Source organism: Chelonia mydas, chromosome 6 (genome assembly GCF_015237465.2).
Source record: "Chelonia mydas isolate rCheMyd1 chromosome 6, rCheMyd1.pri.v2, whole genome shotgun sequence".
Classification (NCBI taxonomy): Eukaryota; Metazoa; Chordata; order Testudines; family Cheloniidae; genus Chelonia; species Chelonia mydas.
The window spans coordinates 65,475,804-65,496,938 of NC_051246.2; the positions used below are offsets into that span (position 1 = coordinate 65,475,804).

Consider the following 21,135-nt stretch of genomic DNA (forward strand, 5'->3'; position numbering starts at 1 on the left):
CTCTCATGCCTGTCTCTGTCTCATCTTCTACTCAAGAACTGTAAACTCTCTGGGGCAGGGACCATTTTTTTCTTCTGTATTTGCACAATGGGGTCCTCATCCACGACTAGGGCTCCTAGGTGCTATGGTAATACAAATAATATGGTCTAAAGTAGTAAGCTTGATTCGGAAGGGTAGACAGATGCCTTGTGCTCTCAGCACGTCAACTCACCGAGACCATTTTCCCCTCTGAAGGCATGAATGCTGGCCTGTTGCTGAGCCGCAGCTTGGTCTGCAAGGTATTGAAATTGATTTCAAGCTGGCACTTCTCCTGGACCTTGGGGGGCTTGTGCAGGCGGCGGTAGTCCCGGAAGTCCTCCAGTTTCTGCTGCATGGCTTGCATAGTGTTCTCAGGCGCCCGATTCTCCAGCCAAGGAATGGTGCGGCGGATCCATTCCAGCAGCTGAAAACAACAAGGACGAGAGGGAGGAGTCAGAATAGCTGCAAAATCATTAAAAATTAAGCCCCAACTTTAGGTTTTGTTAAAACTACTTGTGTCCTCAGAACTTAATAGGGACTGTCCACTTTATGTTTGAAACTGGGTGTTGCCAGCAGGGTTGTGCCAAAGACGGGGAATTGGTTTAAGAAAAGGCTGTCCACCACTTCATACAAGTATGGTCTTATGGTATCTACCCTGTATAGACCACCATGTTGAGGCATACTATTACAGCATAGAATGCCTTGATGTGGTTAAATCATAGTTCAGTTCTGCAGAATCAAGACCAAACTCTGTTCTCAGATCATGCTAGACCTTAACAGGGCTGTTGCTTGGTTCAAAAATATTGCAAGCCTGTCAGTGTTTTAGCTCTATTGGAGCTACCCTGTTGTAACTGATTTGCCCTCTCTGACACAGAAGGGTCTATGATGTAGAAATGAAGTTACTGCCTCCATTTTCATTTTTCCATTCTAACTTCTTTGAAGTCAGCACAGCTCTGAGAATAGTCTTCCACAGCAAACAGCTGCTAGGCAGCCAGCAGGAAGATAAAACAATGGGCAGCTCCCAGTGGAGCAGAAAGCTGCCACATGCTTTCCTACAATGCAGTGGGATCTCATCACATCAATCCCAAAACAACTGTGGTGGCTCCCAGTTCATTTCAGGATCAATTTTACAACTGTCCTCTTTGTACTCAAAGTTCTTTATTGTCTTCCTCCAATCCTGCTTATAGACCTTGTCCCTTTGCTCCCCTCCTTGCTTCCTCTACTTGTCTACCACAGGCTTCCTATGATCATTTCTCCAGTTTCATAACTGTCTGTGTGTGAGCCTTCTCCTTGCAGTTTCTGCTATCTGGAACAGTCTTTAGTTTCTATCATATATAGACTCTTTTCAAATGGTAGTGAATGCTTATTTTTTTCCTTGCCTAGACCTTTAACTTCTCTTCCCCAGTATGATTTACTTAACTCTTAACGCATGAAAGACGCTACATAATAAAGTTGCACAATATTGCACATCTTTTCTTAAAATGACTCTCTCTCTCTCTCTTTAGTTTTAGTGATACAATGATTTCTTTCAATAAAATTGAGAATCTGAAGGTTGTTCCACTCCGGAGGGCCACCATTTTAAAGTAGATTACATTTGCCACCTGAGATAGTTCAGAGTCTTTCATTTTTATCTATTGGAAGAAAACATTTTCTAAGGAAACATGGGATGGTGTATATTCTACAGTACTAGAGATCTGGCTGTAGGTTTAAAAACACAGTACTGTGTTTGTACAGAGCCTAGCACAATAGTGTCCTGGTCCAGGACCTAGGCTCCACAGTAATACACACAACGCTGCCCAGGAATTGACAGCACCATGAATACTTACATCACTGGCCAGCTTTTCATAGTCTTCCATGAGCTGTTCATTCTCCTGATTGACTGCCAACACCTTACAGATACGATTGGCTGCTGTCTCCGCCTGTCAAACAGGAGACAAAACAGGAAGGGGAAAAAGTGTCAAAACACCATAACCCAAAACTTGTGGTTTAGTCTCCTGCTACATACCTGTGGTGAAGGGTAAAAGTCTCCCATCCCTGGCTCTAGCAGCCCATCTCTGGTCTGAAAGCATGTCCAGGAAACTTAGTTTTTCATTTGACTTTCTACCATAACTTGATTTTAATCCTCCCCAGTAAAGCATCTCTCTGCGATGCATTCAAGTGGATTCAGCCTCCATGCTCAATTGATGTAGCAGTGTAGGCTTGTCTGCTATGGGACAATCAGAATTCTGGGTCTTTTCTGAAATTATTCATACAAGTGGCCTGAGACACCCTCTCCATGCCACAAGCAGACGCTCAAAGCCACAACTCCAATAATTGATCTATGATGCCTGGGTACTACTATGGCAGTGTCAAACTGGGGGAATCTTCCTTAAACGCTTTTAACCTTAAGAAAGTGCTGTTTATTTGTATTTGATACAGACACTGGACTCTGGGTGAGTCTTTACCTAGTTTCTAAGAAAATACTTGAGTTTGTTCTTTCCTTTCCCCCAAAATCTGTCTAACAATTGAGCTATCTTCTAGCTCTCCCTACAATATACAGTCCTTGATACCCTTTACGTGCAATTCCATCTTAAGGCATACAAATATCTGATGGAGAAACCTTTCCTTCCTTCCCCACTGGCTATTGAGACCTACATTTATTTGGATTTTCATGATCCAGGTGAGAGTGAGACTTTCCTTCCATCTAACTGGGATTTGTTTGGTAATCTCTCTGCCTCCTTCCCTAAATCAAGTCTCTTGAGCCATGGTGTATCATTATTACAGTGGCGTTCTGCAGGAAGACTAGACATGTTGAAACTTGGATCAAGGAATGGAAATCCCAACTGCAAACTAAGGTCTGAACAGTCCACCCTGAGTGCCACATTATTAGCAAGAGCACGTGCTTAACACTTGAAATATATAAAAAGGCTTGTTCTTGGGGCATTGCTTGCCCATGTATCTGCACAGCTCCTGTGAACACGAAGGAGAATTAGATCCTTCTCCAGAGGCAGACAGAGTCCTTGGAACAACATCTGCTGTGCAGACAACTTGAAAGGCCATTTTCTTTCTGGCACAGATAGTGTGCTAGAGGCCATCATCATCATCCTTATCTCCTCTTCCCACCGAAGCCCTAAAGATACTATCACCATCCTACCTCCACAACGTGGGTATCTCCAGGTGGCTGAGGAAGCTGGGATAGGGAGTCAGTCCCAACTCCTTACATCACTCACCGGTGGCCAACAGGAGACTGTTGTTGAGCAATGCAAGGAGTGAATGCACATGGTGTCTCTACAGCTTTCATGTTCTGTAAGTTACACAGTGCTCTAGATCTGCAAGTGGAACTGACACCAAAAGTGGCTGTATGTGTGTGTATTCTGGAGCAGTAAATAGCCCACCATTTAAAGAGCTCATGACTGGCAAGTTTAAACGTACATCTATTTTTAAAAGGCATTTTATATTTGTTTATTCAGCCTCTGATGTCATTGGAGAAAAATCCTCCAGTTATTGCGGCTGATGTGAGGTAGCAAGAATAGCAATAAAAATCATAAGCTTCAAAATGACATACGAGTCGTACAGTCCCAAAGGAACAGGTGATCTTAGTCTTTGGGAAGAGGCTCAAAAAGTGTGTGTTCGGTCATCTCTCCCATAGCTAAACTAGGCCAGCTAGCGGGTATACAAATATTAACTACATTAATAAGAACATGTAGAAATGGTCTTTAAAGGGGAAAGAGCCATTTTGGTAAAAAGTATAAACGAGAAGTGCTCAGGACAGTTTAAAATGTCAGAAAGCATGCTCTTGTTTTGATTTTAACTTCCTCTTGACTGGTCCCAAAGGCTCATTTTTGCCATCCAGGTGGACTTTACAGAGAGAATATCAAATGATATCTCAAAAAGACATACCCAGTGTCCCTACATCCAATGTGACTTGAGAGAGAGAGAGAGATCCACCTCAAACTTTATAGTACCCAGGGCCAGGGTGGGGGGGATTTATTTTTTTTTTTGGGGGGGGGGGGGGGGGGAGGGTGTTAATTCTCCAACCCTGTTATTCACATGTGGCTGTGGCAGCAGCCAACTAAGCGGTAGGGATTCCATTTTAAACAGGTATATTTACATGCGTTTGATGGCAGATGTCCTCCAGTCCCCCCCACATTTTGGGTGTCCGTGTGTCCAAACAAAAAAATCCCCCAATTGCCGATGTTTAGCTTGTTTGGAAGTCAGTCTCTCTCTCTCCCCCCCTACACCAACTCCTGCTTCTCAGTGTCCCTGCCTACATTGGACTTCTTGCTAACTCGTCCTGTTATTACAAGAACAGTAGGAGCATTACAGTAGACATGATGCTACAACTGCTAGAGTTGCAGGCAATGTGTTGTGCTGACCTGCTGTGATTAGGATTAAACAGAATGTTCCGTGTGATCTCCATTTGTGCTCCCACCAGTGCTCCCAGGAGAGGAGCAGCAGCAGTGATGGCAGCAGCAGAATGTTTAAGGAAAGGAGTGGAATGTAGACACAATCTACGTAACGTCTAGATGGCTCACCACGTGTTCCTTTATTAAAGGAATGTTTATGGACGATTTGCTGCTCCTGAAAGGTTCTGGACTGACAGTCCCAGAGACTCTAGCCACAGAAGAGATACAACACAGGCAGTGACACCATAAGCTTTGCCCACATTATCTTGCCCATGTGTCTCAATCCTGGCCTTGAGGAGCTACCCCTCTAGGGATGAAAGGGGAGTGGTCTCCATGGCCTAGTCAACCCTGGGTCTCCCTGCTGAGAATGTCAATAAAGCGATCTAGGACCATAATGGTTTCTGTGATGTGGCCACCTGTCTATGACTAATACATATTCCCAAGAGCACCCCAGAACACTGCATACCAAACAAACACGTTATAAATGGCAAGAAGTTATTCAGAAAATTTCACTGCAGAAGTGAAGTTTTACAATATATTAAAACATACTGAACCCAACCAGTAGTTAAACACCCATGCAGTTTAGTGTTGTGAAAGTTAGAAGCAGTTAGAAAACAAGCAAACCAACCAAAGCAAGTATAGATATATATTTTTATATATAAATCATTTAAAGGAAAAGTAGCCATCCACACAAATGTCACGTCACGCTGGGGCCCCTGTACCTTTAAAGACTCAGTATAAGAGAATGAAAGAAGCAGAAAGCTGATCATGTGACCTCCCCTTCAGGGCTGGTAGCAGTAATGAGAAATCTGAATGAAAAATGGAGCAACATCACAGTAACTCACCTAATCAAGTAAGAGACGGCAGTGCTTAAAAAGACACACTGTGCTCCTAGACCTAGTGAGAGCCATGCTCAGTAATCACTCTGTATTAGCCCGAGATTTTAAACTTGTCACTCAACAGCTGGATAATGTAGGACTGGCCCTGGGAGAGCTTCAAAAAGGAGCTACACCCTACCCTCCAGTCATAGTTAAATTGCTGGCAAAATGACAATTTAATCAATTTTTTTTAATCATCCCTATAAGCCATTTAGACTACATGGATTCAAACCTTAATAGCTAAGAAGCAAATTCTCTGATTCTTACTCCAATTACTTGGTTCAGACATTGTGGCAGTAGACAATGTTTCTGTTTACAGTATCAATAGAAGCCCTGGCACCAGCACTAATTGGTGAAATGGGCACAGGAGCTGCTGCAAATATTTTCAAAGGATGGAGTGGGACGGGAGAAGAGAAGAACATAGGACTGAGGGGCAACACCTTTAACGCCATCAGAAACCTAGCCAGCTCTTTCACCTTCTACCCACATTTTAGGTTTGTCATCAACCTAAACTGAAGAACTGTGTGTGTGGCAACTGGAAAATACTGCGGCTGGTGGTTAGTCTGGCATGGGCTCTGGGAGAATGGTCTTTATGGGAAAGCATCAGATGGCTTGTATTCCACTTAGCCTGCTGTTAAGAGTTTCAAATAATTTACTAGCCAGGATTCATGGCAAAGCCACCACCAAACCCATATATGTCAAGTAGGTGAACCTACTTCAGCACTGTCCAAATGGAGTACCACATTTGCAATTTACTAGGAACCAGAGCTGCACCTATTTTGCATAAAACAGAGCAGGTCCCAGCATGCAATGTTCCAGCTTGATCTGAATAAAAAATAAAAATAAAAAAAATAAACTCTTATGGTTCAAGCTAGCTCTTTACATGTGGAACCTGTAACCTGTGGGTGGCATCTTGGTATTAAAACTGATGCTGGCTACCATCAGCACTGATTTGTATAAACTACGTGTAGCCCTGAGGTGCTTAGTATGCTGCCAACATGACTCTCCCTTGGGAAGAATGTGGACTGTGCATCCTTTATAGAAAGTAGTTGTGAGAAAGAAGGGAAATTTTTGTCCTGTTTTGTAATATGTTAATTAGAGATGGGTCTAAGTCTCAGGCTTTGGACCATATATCCAAAGCCCCTGGTCTGAATCCCCTTGAGCTTGGAGGGGGAGGGGAGGAGGAGAATGCACACCTACACTTAACAGTGCACAGAGCTTTCCTCCTATAAAAAGCACTACTAGAAAATTGGCATTTTAGAAAACTGTTGCCCAGTGGGAGGCAGGGATCTCTGAGCTGGCTAATCCGCTCCTTTGGGGGTAGGCCACCCCGTGCCAGGCAAAGGGGCTTGGAATAAAAGCAGAGAAAGAACCAAAGAAAATATTGCGGAAGATAAAGCTGACAGAAGGAGGGAAAAACAGGCGGTTGGTGAAGGGAGGCGAATGAGTGGGAAGAAAAGAACAAAAGGGAGAGGAGCCAGGAGAGGAGACATGGGTAAGAGAAGGGAAGTTCAGGTGGTTCAACTAAGACTGATTAGGGATGAAACTCGCAGCTGGAGCACTGTCTAGGGGTAGAAAATTATGGGCTACTTCCTCCTAGGCAGCTCACGTATCGTTGGAAATTGGCCCAGGAAGAGGCCACTGACCCAGTGGGAGCTCAGTAGGGAGGGAAGCTGGCAGCTGCAAAATGAGACCCTCAACAGTCCCATCTTAATCAGCTTTCAGAACAAGACTATGCTTGACAAGGCGGAAATTAAGCTTGTTGCTTTGATATACACATCATCCAGTCAAGAGTGATGGAGTCCAAAGGCCAGTTTCTTCCTGTTGGCTTCGTCAGTGGGGTTGTGCCCACCCTGGACAGGAATCTTGTATCCACCACATGGGAGTGGATGCAGAGAGAGGCACAAAGGGAAGAGCTGAAGTATGGGGTATGTTTAAAGAACACTTTCTGAATCCATAGTTTCCTCATATAACTTCTTCAGCCAGGTTAAAGATCATACATCCCAGAACAGCTATGTATGTGGTTAGATCGCTCAGTGCAGCGATAGCATGGGATTCCCTGCCTCTATGTTCATGGACCAAAGGTTTGAGATGTTTCCCAGAGAGTTAACTGTTGGGAGGGCAGGGAAGAGAAGAGGGAGGGTTTTGTTAGGAGTAATGTCTCACCTTCTGCGCACCTGAGAAGGCGTGGTAGTAACATGAAACATAGGTCATAATGGCCTTCTCATCCGGCCTTAGCGGGCCTATAATATCTGTGCAAAGAAGGAAAAGAGGTTGAAAGGATAAAGTAAGAAGCAGCACATAGAATAAAATAAACAGTCATGGGTGGCGTGAGAGAGGGGGAGAAAACTTCCCATCATGCATTGCAGGACAGGCCAAATAGATTTCCATGCGGAGAGCTGGGAATTCGGATCAGAAAGTGACCAGCAGGGTTGGCTCTGTGGATCAAAGTGGTACCACCCCTTTCTCCTCCCAGCATCCAGTTCTTCTTCCAAGCCAACCTCCAAATTACATATTTTCACAGCCCCACAGTCAGTAGGCCTGACCCAGCCATGAGAATGAATAAAATTTATTTATTGCTTTAGCATCTTGAGAGTCTTCTCTTGAAAGGCTTGTGAGTCTTAAGCGGCCCGGCCATTGCAGAGATCAGACTGTCTTCTTACAGAGTATTTCCGACTCTGCTTCAGTGTGCACTGAATAATCCTATGGCACTGAAGCAGATACAGTGTGTTTGATTTTTGAGGGAGATTTATCAGGTCTCACTTAGCGATACTTTCTTTAAGTAACTACATAACGGCAGGCAATTGCTTGGCAAAATACAGCAAGGACACATCTGTCCAACCTCCACCATGGGGGACACAAGGGAGGAAAGAAAAAGGGAAAAGCGGGTGTCTCAGATGCAATATGTGATCCCCTCTATTTTGAGAGCCACAGCACTAGAGGGTATGTCAGATAAACTCTTCAAAGGCAAGCTGAATCTGGGCTGAGTTCACTGTGTAAAAGGAATAGGTGTTATGCTGAACTCTGCAACGAGAGTGGCAGCTTAGTATTTGGGATGATCCCTCGTGGCTCAGTTAGTCTAAGAAATACTTCCACAGATGCCCAAGGAGTAAGGGAAGAGAATCAGGATCGATGCATCAGCAGTTGATTTAACGGGTCTAGTGAAGACCTGCTAAATTGCCCGCAGATCGCTCTCCTGGTCGACTCCTGTACTCCATCGGATCGAGAAGAGTACGGGGAGTTGACAGGAGTGCGTCTCCCATCAACATCGTGTAGTGTGGACCTGGCGGTAAGCAGATCTAAGCTACATCGATTTGAGTTACGTTACTCACGTACCTAAAATTGCATGGCTTAGATCGAATTTCCCCTGTAGTGTAGACCAGGCCTTAGAGACCCTATAGCTCAGGTGTAGTGAATGTGTATAAGGGCGAGTGAATGTGTTAGCTTTGCCACTCTGTGCTCTTTCTGAAACCTCCTGCCCAGCCACATTCCCCACCCTCGCCAAAAAGTGGATTCATCAGAAATAAACTCCAGTGGTGGTATACTGTAGTGTCTGAACATAAGGGAACCACAGCAACTGCACAGCAAGTTCAGTGGCCTACCAGGAAAGCACTGCAACACTGTATTAAAGATTTAGGTTTGATTTCCAATTCTAGTCTTACTGGTGTGACAGGAGCTGGTGCTCAGCTAGTCGAGAGGGAATCTTGATGGCAGAGCTCCCAGTACCACAGGATTAATGTGCACTCGGCAGTCCTGTGGCTTTATTGTACACTGACTGTAGGGATATGCTCTCCCAATCCCTGCCCCCCAAATTATTATGTTTGGGACACCACTTTGAACCAACAGCCAACTCTACCAAAAAATAATATAAAGATGCCCGTAGCTAGAGAGGAGAGAGAGAAAGAAAAAAGGTTTGGACATTAGCAACAGGACCAGGTGCGCTGTGTGGAGGGAGCTTGGAATCCTGCGATACCTTCTGGGCTCCTGAGAAGGCGTGGTAGAAGCTAGAAACATAGGTCATGATGGCTTTCTCGTCAGGGCGGGCAGTTCCAACAATGTCTGTCAAAAAAAACCTGAAGTTAAGAGCATATCGACTGATGGGAGAAGAGCAAGGGAGGAGAGCCAGAATGGTCCAGGACACCTGGTGTGGGGCATGTACATATCACAGGAAAGTCCTACTCTGCACACTCTTTGCGCAGGACTCCCTGACCCTCTCCAGCAACCCTTCCCTCATCAACAAAACTCCCAAGAGGAGGTGTAATCTAGCCCCTGGAAAACCTAATGGGATCACAGTATGTTTCATGTTGGAACATTTCGTCCCTCTCTAGATGGATCCAGCCAAGGCAGAGCTGTCAGTTGAATCGGTGGGATGAACCCAGCAAAGCACCAATAGGCTGTTGTGTTTATAGTTTTAGCATAATTCAACTCCTCCGTCCCCTAAAAGTTCTTGAGGTGAGTTTTTTCCTCCCCCTCAAATCACCCCAACATATGGATGGTCTGATTTTCAAAAGGTGCCAAGTGTTCCAAGTCCCATTACTGTCGGTGGGAACTCAACACCTCTGAAGATCAGGCCATCGGTATTTACACTGCAGAGGTACACACATTTGTTCTATTCCTTTAGGAAGGAGAGCTGCTCTGACAAAGCAGGAGAAATCCTGCATGGCCTTAACCATCTGTTTCTATCATTCCCAAAACTAGACCCAGTTATTTCTGGGGTAGATTTCTTTGGGAGCACCTGGAGGAGACAGTCTAATAAAATCTATCCCAGAAACATGGCAATTCCTTGGGATCACAACAGTGAGGAGCAGGCAAGGGCAGGAGGAAGCATGACTGGTTACTGAGGCTGGGAACCCTGCATCAAAAAAGTGTGCACAGTAAATTGCTAGTTGTCCAAATGCTGGTTAACCAGTTTTAATTGTGTGTATCCCCACCACAGAGATATGTTATTTTACACAGGTCTTCACTTCCCAAACCAAGCCTGGAACATAGCCTCCCTCTTCAGAGTCAGCTGGCCTTGGACAAACACCCATTGTACAAATGAAGACCTGGCCAGCAGACTGAAGTGCAAATGAGAGAGTTGGAGCCTTCCAAACGGGACCCTTCATGTTTCTAAAAGGTAATCCCTGCTGCCCCAAATGCCCTCAGATAACCAGTTACTTTCTATAAGAGGCACTTCTGAAAAAGTGGATCCCTCCCTTTGCTTCCAGAACTGGTCAGTGCTGTATTCTCATGCCTAATATGACTGAGCAGTTCAGAGGGAAGCAGTTTACAGTACCAGACATGGTAAAAGAGTAGATTGGACAAATCTAGAGAAAACTGGCAGAGTTGTTCTTGCCAAATTCGTTCTCCACATCCTCCTCTAATCCTCAACAAATGGCTTCATTTAAATGGCAGCAACCAACTACACCAAAAAAGGGTCCAGGATACGAATCCTCGATCGAGGGAAGAGTATGTCCTGCACTGGACTGTCTCTTGAACCACTAAATCTAGATCTTGAAAGGATATGGGGAAACCAAGATCTTAGGTAAATTTTAGATTCATGGCAAGAGAATGGAAACCTTTACAAACGGCAGTAATGACAGTGCAGGCTTCTGACTACAGAGATGACAAATTAGTATTAGGTACAAGCAAACTCTTGTAGTCAGGAGTCTGGCTTGTGGGAACTGAAGACTAGATCCAACCCAAATTGGAGCCTTTACTGTAACTAATAGGGAGCTATGGGCCAGAGATGGGATGCCAACATGTATCAAGCACAGTACGATGGGGACAATGATACTATGACGATATTTAGGAAATAACTGAAGTTGGTCTGTTTTGATGTTTTCTCCCATTCATTATATGTAGGGCCACTACATAATGTGGTGTTGGTTCACAAATCAGTTTGGTATCCAGTATGGAGCACCACCCCAGTCAGATAGATATATCCAAGTATTACGTGTCTCTGCCCACTGTATCAGCCCCAGATTAAAAACTACTGAGCAGACATGGGAGAATGAGGGGCACAGGAGGAAGAGAGAAACAGAACAAGAGATTCATTTTTCTGTTGTAACCTTTATTCTATTTGTTTGGGGTGTGGTGATGGAGGGGGCATTCAAGATTAGGAAGATCTGGAATAATACATGTCCAACTAGAAGAGGCGGGAAATATCTTGGGAAAAACCAAAATTAAAAACAAAAATTGGATTCTACTTTACCTTCTGCATCCAACATCTTGGGGATGTCCAGATACTTCTCAGCCACGTCGAAGGCTGTGTTTAGGTTAGTAAGAGGATCATCCTAGGAAAGGAAGAGCCAGAGTGTTAGCATCAAAATGCAGCAAGAGAAACAATATTTCTCTGAAACCAGAGAGCATCATTGTTTGGTTTGCTTCAGATAACTAAGTTGGACTGACAGAAATACATATATGAAACCACTGATGCAGCAGGCACCATAGCAGATTAAATAAATGGGTTCATTTTAAAAGCAGTGCCTGGGGACTCAGCCATGTGACTGATGGCATTAACAGGAACCACAAGTGTATGCATTTGATTGGTTAGGAGTCAACTTTGCAAACAGATTTAACAAAAGAATCTAAAGGGTGTGGGGATTCCTAGCTTTTAAGGCCAGAAGAGACCATTATGATCATCTAGTCTGACCTCCTGCCGGTCACAGAATTCCACTCAATAGCTCAGAGGTGGGCAAACTATGGCCCGCAGGCCATATCCAGCCCAAGGGACTGTCCTGCCCAGCCCCGCCCCACAGCTCCTGGCCGGGGAGGCTAGCCCCCAGCCCCTCCCCTGCTGTCCCCTCTCCCCCGCAACCTCAGCTCTCTGTGCTGCCAGCGCTCTGGACAGTGGGCTGCAAGCTCCTGCCAGGCAGCGCTGCTCTAGACTGCGCGGCAGTGTGGCTGGCTCTGGCTGGGTGGCGCAGCTGCCAGTCATGGTGCTCTGAGCGGCATGGTAAGGGGGCAAGGAGTTCCGGAGGCCAGTCAGGGGACAGGGAGCAGGGGAGGTTGGATGGGACTGAGGATAGGGTCGTGGCACTTAGGGGACAGGGAGGGGGTTGGGGTGGGAGGTCCCGGGAGGGGGCAGTCAGGAGACAAGGAGCAGGGGGGTTGGATGGGTCAGGGGTTCTGAGGGGGACAGTCAGGGTGCGGGAAGTGGGAGGGGGTGGGAGCCAGGCTGTTTGGGGAGGCACAGCCTTCCCTACCCGGGCCTCCATACAGTTTCGGAACCCCAATGTGGCCCTCAGGCCAAAAAGTTTGCCCACCCCTGCAATTGCTCCTGCATCAAGCCCATAGCTTCTGCTTGATTTACAGCAGGCGTTCTCATACTAGGGGCCGTGACCGCTTAGGGGGTCATAAGGTTATTACGTGGGGATCATGAGCTGTCAGCTGCCACCCCAAACCCCGCTTTGCCTCCAGCATTTATCTGTTGGCAATACAGTCAACATCTAAAAAGGAGTGCATCACAATTAACAATAAGCACTTCAAGCTCTAACTCCTACACATTCAGATAGACAGAGCCAAGACGGCCATCTGTAATAGCACCATCTGGAGAGTCCCAGTACTGTTACAGTACTGAACACAGTCTAAGTATCAGTGTAGACCAAACCAAAGTGTTCAGTGGCATTTCAAAAAGCGTGATGACCTGGTGGAACATGGTACTACCCGTCACTTTTTCTATGCTGGTTTTAAAGTGCCTTGTCTACATTTGCAGATAATGATTTTCAACACCAGATGAGGAGGAGCAAGGGAGGCCAGTTGCAGTTCTGTTTTTTGTTGCACTGGTTTTTGTTGCAGACAACCATTGCCAGCAATAGGTCATTTTCTAGTGTTACTAGACTACAGAGATGCAATCTGTGCATTTCCCTGGTATTTCCTGCCTGCTACAAGTTAGAGAGATATTTCTTCCTCTTGCTTCCATAACACTTGGGTCCCTGCCTAAAATAAAAAAGTGACATTTGGCTGACAAAATGTGACAACCCTAAGCTCCCCTCCTGCTCACTGACAAACAAAAACAAAACACCCTACCTACCCTCAATCAAGGCTGAAAAGAGTTTGTCCATTAATCTAAATGGGATGGGTCTATATTAAGTTAGGAAACCATTGTATGAACACAGCTGGCATAAAACTGATGGCTGTCACACTTGTCATTATGAGAGCCATAGCCACAAATAACCAATGCTGCTTGATGGCACCCTTTTTCTTTGTCTAGACACGATACACTCATCACTGTGATTGTATCAGTGCTTTTAGAGGCACCTGTCTAGCACTGATTCAGGGGGTAGGGGATTGTAGGCAGCCACAAAGCACTGCATTGTGGGATGGGCTTAAGAGGACTGGACACACCAATTCACATGCAACATTCTTGTTGCCTATCTGCGCTGGGGAGAAACCATAACGAGCCGTGCCCGTTCAGCCGGGGCTTCACTAAAGACCTCAGCTCAGGCATTGGGATCAGCTAGTAAGTCAGTGCTTGTAAAACACTTACACTTACATCAGCTACTGTGTGTGGATACACAGTAATTCATGAATTTGGCAAACTCCAAACAACATTTATAGCCGTATTCCTTCACCTTATGTAGGCAGGGCCTTAGACCCATTGCTTGAGAGAGAAAAAAGAAAAGACCTTTTATTCATTAAACTACATTAAATTTTCAGCCAGTCTGTTGCATTAAAATTCAGAAATCCTAAGTGCTGGCTCTCTCACTAATTTGTCCCCTAGCCCACATGGCATTTTCATTACTGTACAGAAATGCCACATACATTAAGCAGCACCATGTACACTAACAGTCTAATTTCTCAGTCATAAGTGACCATTAAACAGTTTGGCATTTAAACGGCCTTTTAAAACAAAAACCAGCACTGATACACTTCACTGGCACAGACCCGTTTGAACATGTGTTTTGAAGAGTGGTCAGATTCAGCAACACCTCCTTCAGGAAAGGGAGCAGCAAATACATGAAGTCAAACTCATTTGCATATCAGACAGTATCTACACCCTTCCAACACCAAAGGAATCTAGGCCTGGCACAGGAGGGGTACAGCTTAGCGTAATGGAACCTAGTTAACAAGAAATGTTGTGGCTGAAAGTTAGGAAGCGTTTCCTGAAAGGAAGATCTACTACGTAGAAGTTCTCCCAGAGGAAGTGCTAGAAGCCCTGTTGTATGCAAAAGTGAACACAAAGCGAGACAAGTCCGTACATATATAAATTTTGTAGATAACAAAAATGCAAGATTCAGTGGCCTATAGGGGAACGAAGCTGATGACCAAAGCTGCAAGCAAATAACTTAGTGTTTGACAAAGACTAGCTCATGGATGAACAGGGGAGCTAAACTTGGGCAAAACTCAGACTGTGTGAGCTGGCGAAGAGAAATGCTTTGAGAAATTTATAGCAATGGTGCAGTCTTCTGCTGGAATATGCATAATTAGTCAAGACAGTCCAGTTTAGGAGTGTCCCTGTATTCCATGCTTACATTAGTTCTCATACAGCACTGGACATGAGCAGTGCACTACACCATCTCGGGCTGGCTAGGAGACTGTGTCCCATCCTGAGCAAGTGGTGATGACCTGGCCTCAGTAATACAAACCTGTGTTACCTCTTGACTGGACAACAGCAATGCAGTCTACCTGCATGTTCCTCAGGAGCTACAAGACACAGCAGCACATCTCCACATCAACAGGGGTCGTCGTGAGCACATCATACCTATCCTCCACTCACTACATTGGCTCCCTGTAGACTATCACACCAAAATGTAAGGTGCTTAACAATCCAGTCCTCTTGTACCTGAAAGATTGCCTAAAGATCCAGGAAGAGGACTATGGTCAACAAGTCCACCCCTCAGGAACTACAGAGCATCTACTGCAAAGTTGAAGCTCATTTGTGCAGGAGACAGAGCTGTCTTACATGCCAGTCCAAGACTGTGGAATGAACTCCCACAGATTCTAAGAACCACCTCTAAACCTCACAATTTCCATTCCAAACACAACATGCACCTCTTCACCCTCACCTTCACTAATATAAACACACAGCACCGCAGACATCTTGTTATTTTAAATCCACATGCAGCAGATTTCCCCAAGATAGAGAAAAAGAAGGAAAGAACTAATATGTGACAGATATGAGTCATGTGGTTTAACGCAGTACTCATATGCCACAGTGACAGGTGTGATATGAGAACCTGAATAGACTGGCACAGAACGAAAGCTGAGACTTCTCTAACATCTCCAATTCCTTCTAGGGCTGTGCACCCCAAAGAACACACAAGACTGATGTTTAAAAGGGTATGGCCCAGCAGAAGCGCTATGATACCGATTTGCCTCAGATAAGCTTTAAAGTAGATGAGGGAAGAAGAGAGGAACAGCTTGCTAGAGTCTGTCTGAGCCAACATTAAGGAAAGCTGTATTTTACTTGTTTAAAGATTCCACTATTTAAGCTGTGATCGTTGGCAAACCTGGCCAGAATAAAAAGCTATCTTGTGCACTCTGCTTTTGCTGACTGGAGACATTCATGTTAGATTCTCCCACAGCTCCCACCTTCCCCCACCACCCCACAACGCTGACTCACACACTCAGAGATGTCTCTCCTCCTCCAGTAAGCTTGAAGTCCCCATATCACAAGATGTTACCATGGTAATTATTGCAATGTCACCAATACAAAAATTCCTCTATCAACCAGCAATCTGGAAGGAGTTGGAGGGGGGTGGGAGTGGAGAGACAGAGCACTTACTGTATCTGTCAGAGCAGCAGAAGCCGAAAAAAATCCAATTAGTATGACTTATGTTTTCAGGAGTTGTCTTAAACAAATTAGGACGCATCCAATATGGCAAAATGAATCTTATACTGGCCAAGTTTATGGACTGATTATAGCACTGGAGGAGTGATTATGCCATCATTCAATCTTCATGCTGAATGAAGAGATCAGAAACATGGTTTGCAATTGGGCTAAAGATAGGGGAGAGATGGGGGAAGGGAAAACCCAACTCCTGACAAACTGCCCCCTGTCAGCATGCCAAGAGAATTCACCTCAACATCTTCCTTACCATTAACCAGAGCCCTGAAGAGCAATCACTTGTCCAAAACAAGTAGCTGCAATATCAAGTAGTTGCTGCCATCCAAGCCTATTAAGGCTCAGATGTGTTCCAGAACTGCTGAGCCCTTTTGCAGCTTTTATGATGCAGCTCAATAGGACATCAGGTGTGAACATTTCATTGAAGAGATGTCAGTTTTTCCTGCTGCCTCTTAAACCCATTATAATACTAGTCTGAGCTTCACTGAAAGAGCACAATCCCCATCTTATCTCAAAGATTCCTTTATGTGGACAATTGTGTCTCCCTTCAGCTGTATCTGTCCAGAACATGCCCAATTCCCCTCATTTTATCTACAAAGATAAACTGTGTCTTTTACTCTGCTACCCAGCTGCTCTCCTCCTCCTCACTGATCCAAAAGCTCTAGCACAGGGATGGCCAACCTGCGGCTCCGGAGCCACATGCGGCTCTTCAGAAGTTAATATGCGGCTCCTTGTATAGGCACCGACTCCGGGGCTGGAGCTACAGGCGCCAACTTTCCAGTGTGCTGTGAGGGCTCAATGCTCAAGCCCTGGCTCTGCCACAGGCCCTGTCCCCACGCCACCCCTTCCAGCCCCCTCCCCTGAGCCTGCCGTGCCCTCGCTCCTCCCTCTCTCCCCAGAGCCTCCTGCACACCACGAACCAGCTGATTGGGAGGTGAGGGGAAGGAGGGGGAGGTGCTGATCAGTGGGGCTGCTGGTGGGTAGGAGGCACTAGGAAATGGGGGGGGGGGTGAAGCTGATGGGGGGGCTGCTGACGTATTACTGTGGCTCTTTGGCAATGTATGTTGGTAAATTCTGGCTCCTTCTCAGGCTCAGGTTGGCCACCCTGCTCTAGCAGGAATGAAGCAGAACCAGGGGAAAGGCTCCAAACTCTGGTAGGAAACAGCAGTCTCCAGGGGGCAGGTGGAGAAAATTAAGTGAGCTGAACTGAAGAGACAAAAGGCAAGGATCTGAGGAGGGAGAAATGGCTTTGCCGAGACTAGGATTTAAAAAGAGCCATGTTAGCAACATCCTAGATCAGTGGTCTCCAAACTTTTTGGCTCGCGCACCCCCAGGGTGAAGACCGGAAGACCTGCTGCAGATGCGCCACCGGCAGAAGACGACCAGAAGACCTGGGGGAAGCAAAAAAAAAAAAAAAAAAAAAAAAACCACCCCGCCAGAGCGGCCAAAGCCACAATATCGGGACAAACTGTGCATCGGTCGGGATGCAGGACAAAGAACTACAAATTTTTATCGGGACGTCTGGTCACCCTACGAACACCAACCGTGGACGGGCAGAGCTGCCGCCAAAGAATAAAAACAGCAGAGTGCTGTCCGGCGGCGCTTCTGCTGCCGCGCACCCCCGGGATCATCTTGCGCACCCCAGTTTGGAGACCACTGTCCTAGATGACATGTTGTAAAAGTGTAACGTGGAGAAGGCCCCCTGCAGTCTTCAACATGAGCTAAACTGGTAGAGTTAGAGCTAGGCTACCTGCTACACTCTTCCTAGGCTTTAGCTCAACCAGTTTAGCGTGTGTTAAAGACAGTGTCCCTCGGCCAACCCCGTTTCTGTAGATAAACATGCTAACAAGACACCTTTAAATTCTAGTCTAGGCAAAGCCAAAACGAGCAAGGGGAAGAGGCAGAGGAACAACAGTGGTGAGAAAAGTGCACAGGGAAGGGAAAACAACCATGAGAAAGAGGACACGAAGCAGTAGAAAAGGTCTGATGAGTTTCTCTCATTAGAAGGTTTCTCTTTAACCTTCTTCAAGAAGGGCAGGAGACAAGGGAAGAGCAGGGGTTGTCAATCCCTCCTCAGACCAAATTCTTGCCCTCCATCTGGACAGGACAACCACTCATTTTCATTCTGAAAAGCTGTCAGGCTACGTGAGCAGCTAAACTTCCTTTCCCTTTCCTCACAGCAGGGTGATTTGGCTTTGGCTTTTGTTTCTAGTAGGGGAACTCTGTGGTTTCCCTGCTAGATTTTTCATTTTCAAAGACCCCTTGTTTAGCTGCCTTATTTTTCCAACAGGAAAAAAAAAATGAAAATGTGGTTGACTTTAACCTGTTTTCTTTTGTTGCTGCTGTTTGTATAAACAGATGGGGTCCACCTCCACTGTTTATTCATCAAGTGCTGATCCCAAGACGCTAAAACCAATAGAAAATAAAATTGACTGCTCTGCAAGACAGTGAACACCTCGGAAGTTATTGATTGTATAGAGTATTAGGCATTGTGCAGTTAGCATCTCACACAGAGAGCTGATTTAATTAACTCTTTTGCACTCTACTTATTTGCATACTGGTCCCATCCACTTGCCCCCACCATTGCAAGAACTGAGATCCATTAACGATGGGGTTCTATGCTTATGATCCCAATGATTTCTATATTTAACATGCTCAGTTTCCCAAGTATCACAAATTCTTGCCCTCAGTGACACTTGTGCGGTCTCATTTCCTTCAACGAGTAGGCACAGGCGTAAATACCTGGAACTTAGTACACTGTTCTGTTGACAATGCAGAAGTAGGAATAGAATCCAGCTCATGCTTTCATACTGTGCTGGCTCAGGAGAGCTAACAGGTATACAAAGCAATAAACACTCTTTCATCACCAAGTCATCCGATCTGCCTCAAATACACCAGGGAGCTGATCTTTTGAGCAGGAAGATCCTATTTTAATAGAATTGTTTTTCAAAGTAAAATCAAACTTTCCTATAAACACTTTTCAATTGCTTAATGCGCCAATCCAAGTGCTAGGAAGAGCCCAACACTACAGCAGAGATGACTAACCACACTAGGGAGGCAGCGCATTACAAGATTTCAAGTGATGGCAAAGAATGCACATATGCCTGTCTCACTCTAGTTCTGTGAAAAGGAACCTCATAGCCAGGTAACCTGCCCCATCCTTTTTGCTCCAGACCTAACATTGACTTGACTGGCTAGTTCATGTAATTTGCACACAAGGTTAGCATAAAAGAATTGGCATCACTGAGTTAACAGATTTTGCCACATTGGACCTCGGCACATGTGATCCATACTTCCTACAGACCACACCCTCCTCTTATCTGCCAATAAATCATTGTGAAAACAGGGAATGGCAGTAGGCAATTCATAAAGCTTTTTTCAATCAGGCTGAATTTATTGATCTCTCCCCTCTTTCCTCCCCTAGGCAAGATATTTTCAGCTTCAGTGGCAAGTTTAAGTTTTCCTCCTGGTTTGTCAAGCTAGCTCAAGTCCCTCTTAATTTCAACAAACCCAGGGTCTCTGCTCCTTAACTTAAATCAAATTAAGCTAGTACCTTTCGCAGCTTCCCATAGTCGATGAGCTCTGGGCGATGTCTGTGAATCAAAGCACAGAAGCCAAGGCCATCCTTCCAGCTGCAAAAGAGATGGAAGAGAGCACAATTAACAGTGTTCAGTCAGGAAGACACATGGAGAGGGGGCATGACAGATGGGGACAAGACTCTGGGATCTTTACCCCTGGGCTCGTTAGCTTATAGCAACTTCTGTAAGTACTCAACTGTGGACAAGGATCTCCTCTGCTTTAGACCCCCCACCCTGCTCTCACTGACTTGGTGTAGGACCAGGTTCTTAGTGCAGCCGCCTCCCTAATGCCAATTTTCACTCACCACAGAACTTTCATTGTTAAACAGAGTGCTCAGGCACTCAAGGGCAGAAACAGAGCTTAGGGATGAAAAAAGTCTTCATATGCAAACCAAAGATCTTCTAGGAGAGGATAGATCAAGAATGAGGAGGAGCAATTGCTATTGGCTATGATCAGCACTATATTTGCCCTCCCTCATCTCTCCCCTCCCACCCTGGTCCTCAGCATAGAATCCAAAGCTGGTGGGAGAAGGGAGGACAAAAAATAGACCAATATCAGGGTGGATAAAAATGGATTTTTTATTCTATTATTTAAATTATAAAAAAAGTCTTAAAAAATAAACCCATTTAAAATGAAATCTCAATTTAATACAAAGTTTGCCCGCCCCTGATCTACCTCCTTGGGATCACCCACTGAGCCCATCTGGGTGGTCTCATACTCCTATTTTACAGCTTTTCCCTTCCTGAGCTCTGATTGGCTCAGTTCTCAAAATTTTGTATATTCTTATGACTCCACCCATCATTCACCATTTTCTAACATGCTAAAAACATACAATTAATATGAATCTGAAAATATTTACTCTGTATAATTGCTTAAATAAATGTGTACCAATAGTGTACCCTACTACATAGCAAAAAGATATACCCAATCTAGTGTGAAGGCTCTGTTTTAGTTGTAAATCAAACACATTTTAATGGTTATATCAACCAATGAGAATTCATCTTTCTTTAAAAAAAGAAACTGAAGTACAAATGGAAAAGTTAATTAATATTGATTATTTAAATGAAGGCTTCACACTTGATGATTTAAAATCAATCTACCCTGATCGGTGTAATGTCAGATTAATACAAAAGATTACCTATATTTTGCCCGTAGAGAGGGATGGGCTTTTATTTAGTAGAACTCAAAAGGTGGAGGAAAAGGAAAAAAACAAAAACAAACAAAACTGGCAATCCTCGTCAATTTGTCCTCCTCTCCCATCCAACTATGACAGGATCATTCCGCACCGTTATGCTTTTTGTAAGGATTTGTTTAACGTAACTTTATACCATCACCCCCACTAGCAGGGTCCTCCCATGGTGATACTTGCATAGCTTAACAGATCCCAAACTTAGACCCCGTCTACACTAGAAAAGGTTTGCTGAGGTAGTTCTACTGGGACAGGCAAAAAAGTGCTTTTGCAGGTATAGCTTAAACAGGCTCTCCAAGCAAAGTGTGCTGTAACGGC

The 21,135-nt window shown here is 45.0% G+C and overlaps 1 protein-coding gene across 5 annotated transcripts in view; it reads right to left on the minus strand.

The window, feature by feature from the left end:
* The window catches only part of ACTN1 (actinin alpha 1), a 129,187-nt gene that overhangs the window by 26,049 nt on the left and 82,003 nt on the right, over window positions 1–21,135 (minus strand). For 3 of the 5 annotated variants that reach the window (XM_007054249.4, XM_037900289.2, XM_037900291.2), the window contains exons 6-10: window positions 19,603–19,681; window positions 11,475–11,556; window positions 9,255–9,340; window positions 1,845–1,937; window positions 212–442 (exon numbers count right to left, since the gene is read on the minus strand). In XM_007054249.4, coding sequence (XP_007054311.3) covers window positions 212–442; window positions 1,845–1,937; window positions 9,255–9,340; window positions 11,475–11,556; window positions 19,603–19,681 — 571 coding nt within the window. Of the gene's footprint in view, window positions 1–211; window positions 443–1,844; window positions 1,938–7,447; window positions 7,534–9,254; window positions 9,341–11,474; window positions 11,557–19,602; window positions 19,682–21,135 lie in introns of all 5 variants that reach the window. The other 2 variants (XM_037900290.2, XM_043548871.1) reach the window with 1 other exon arrangement.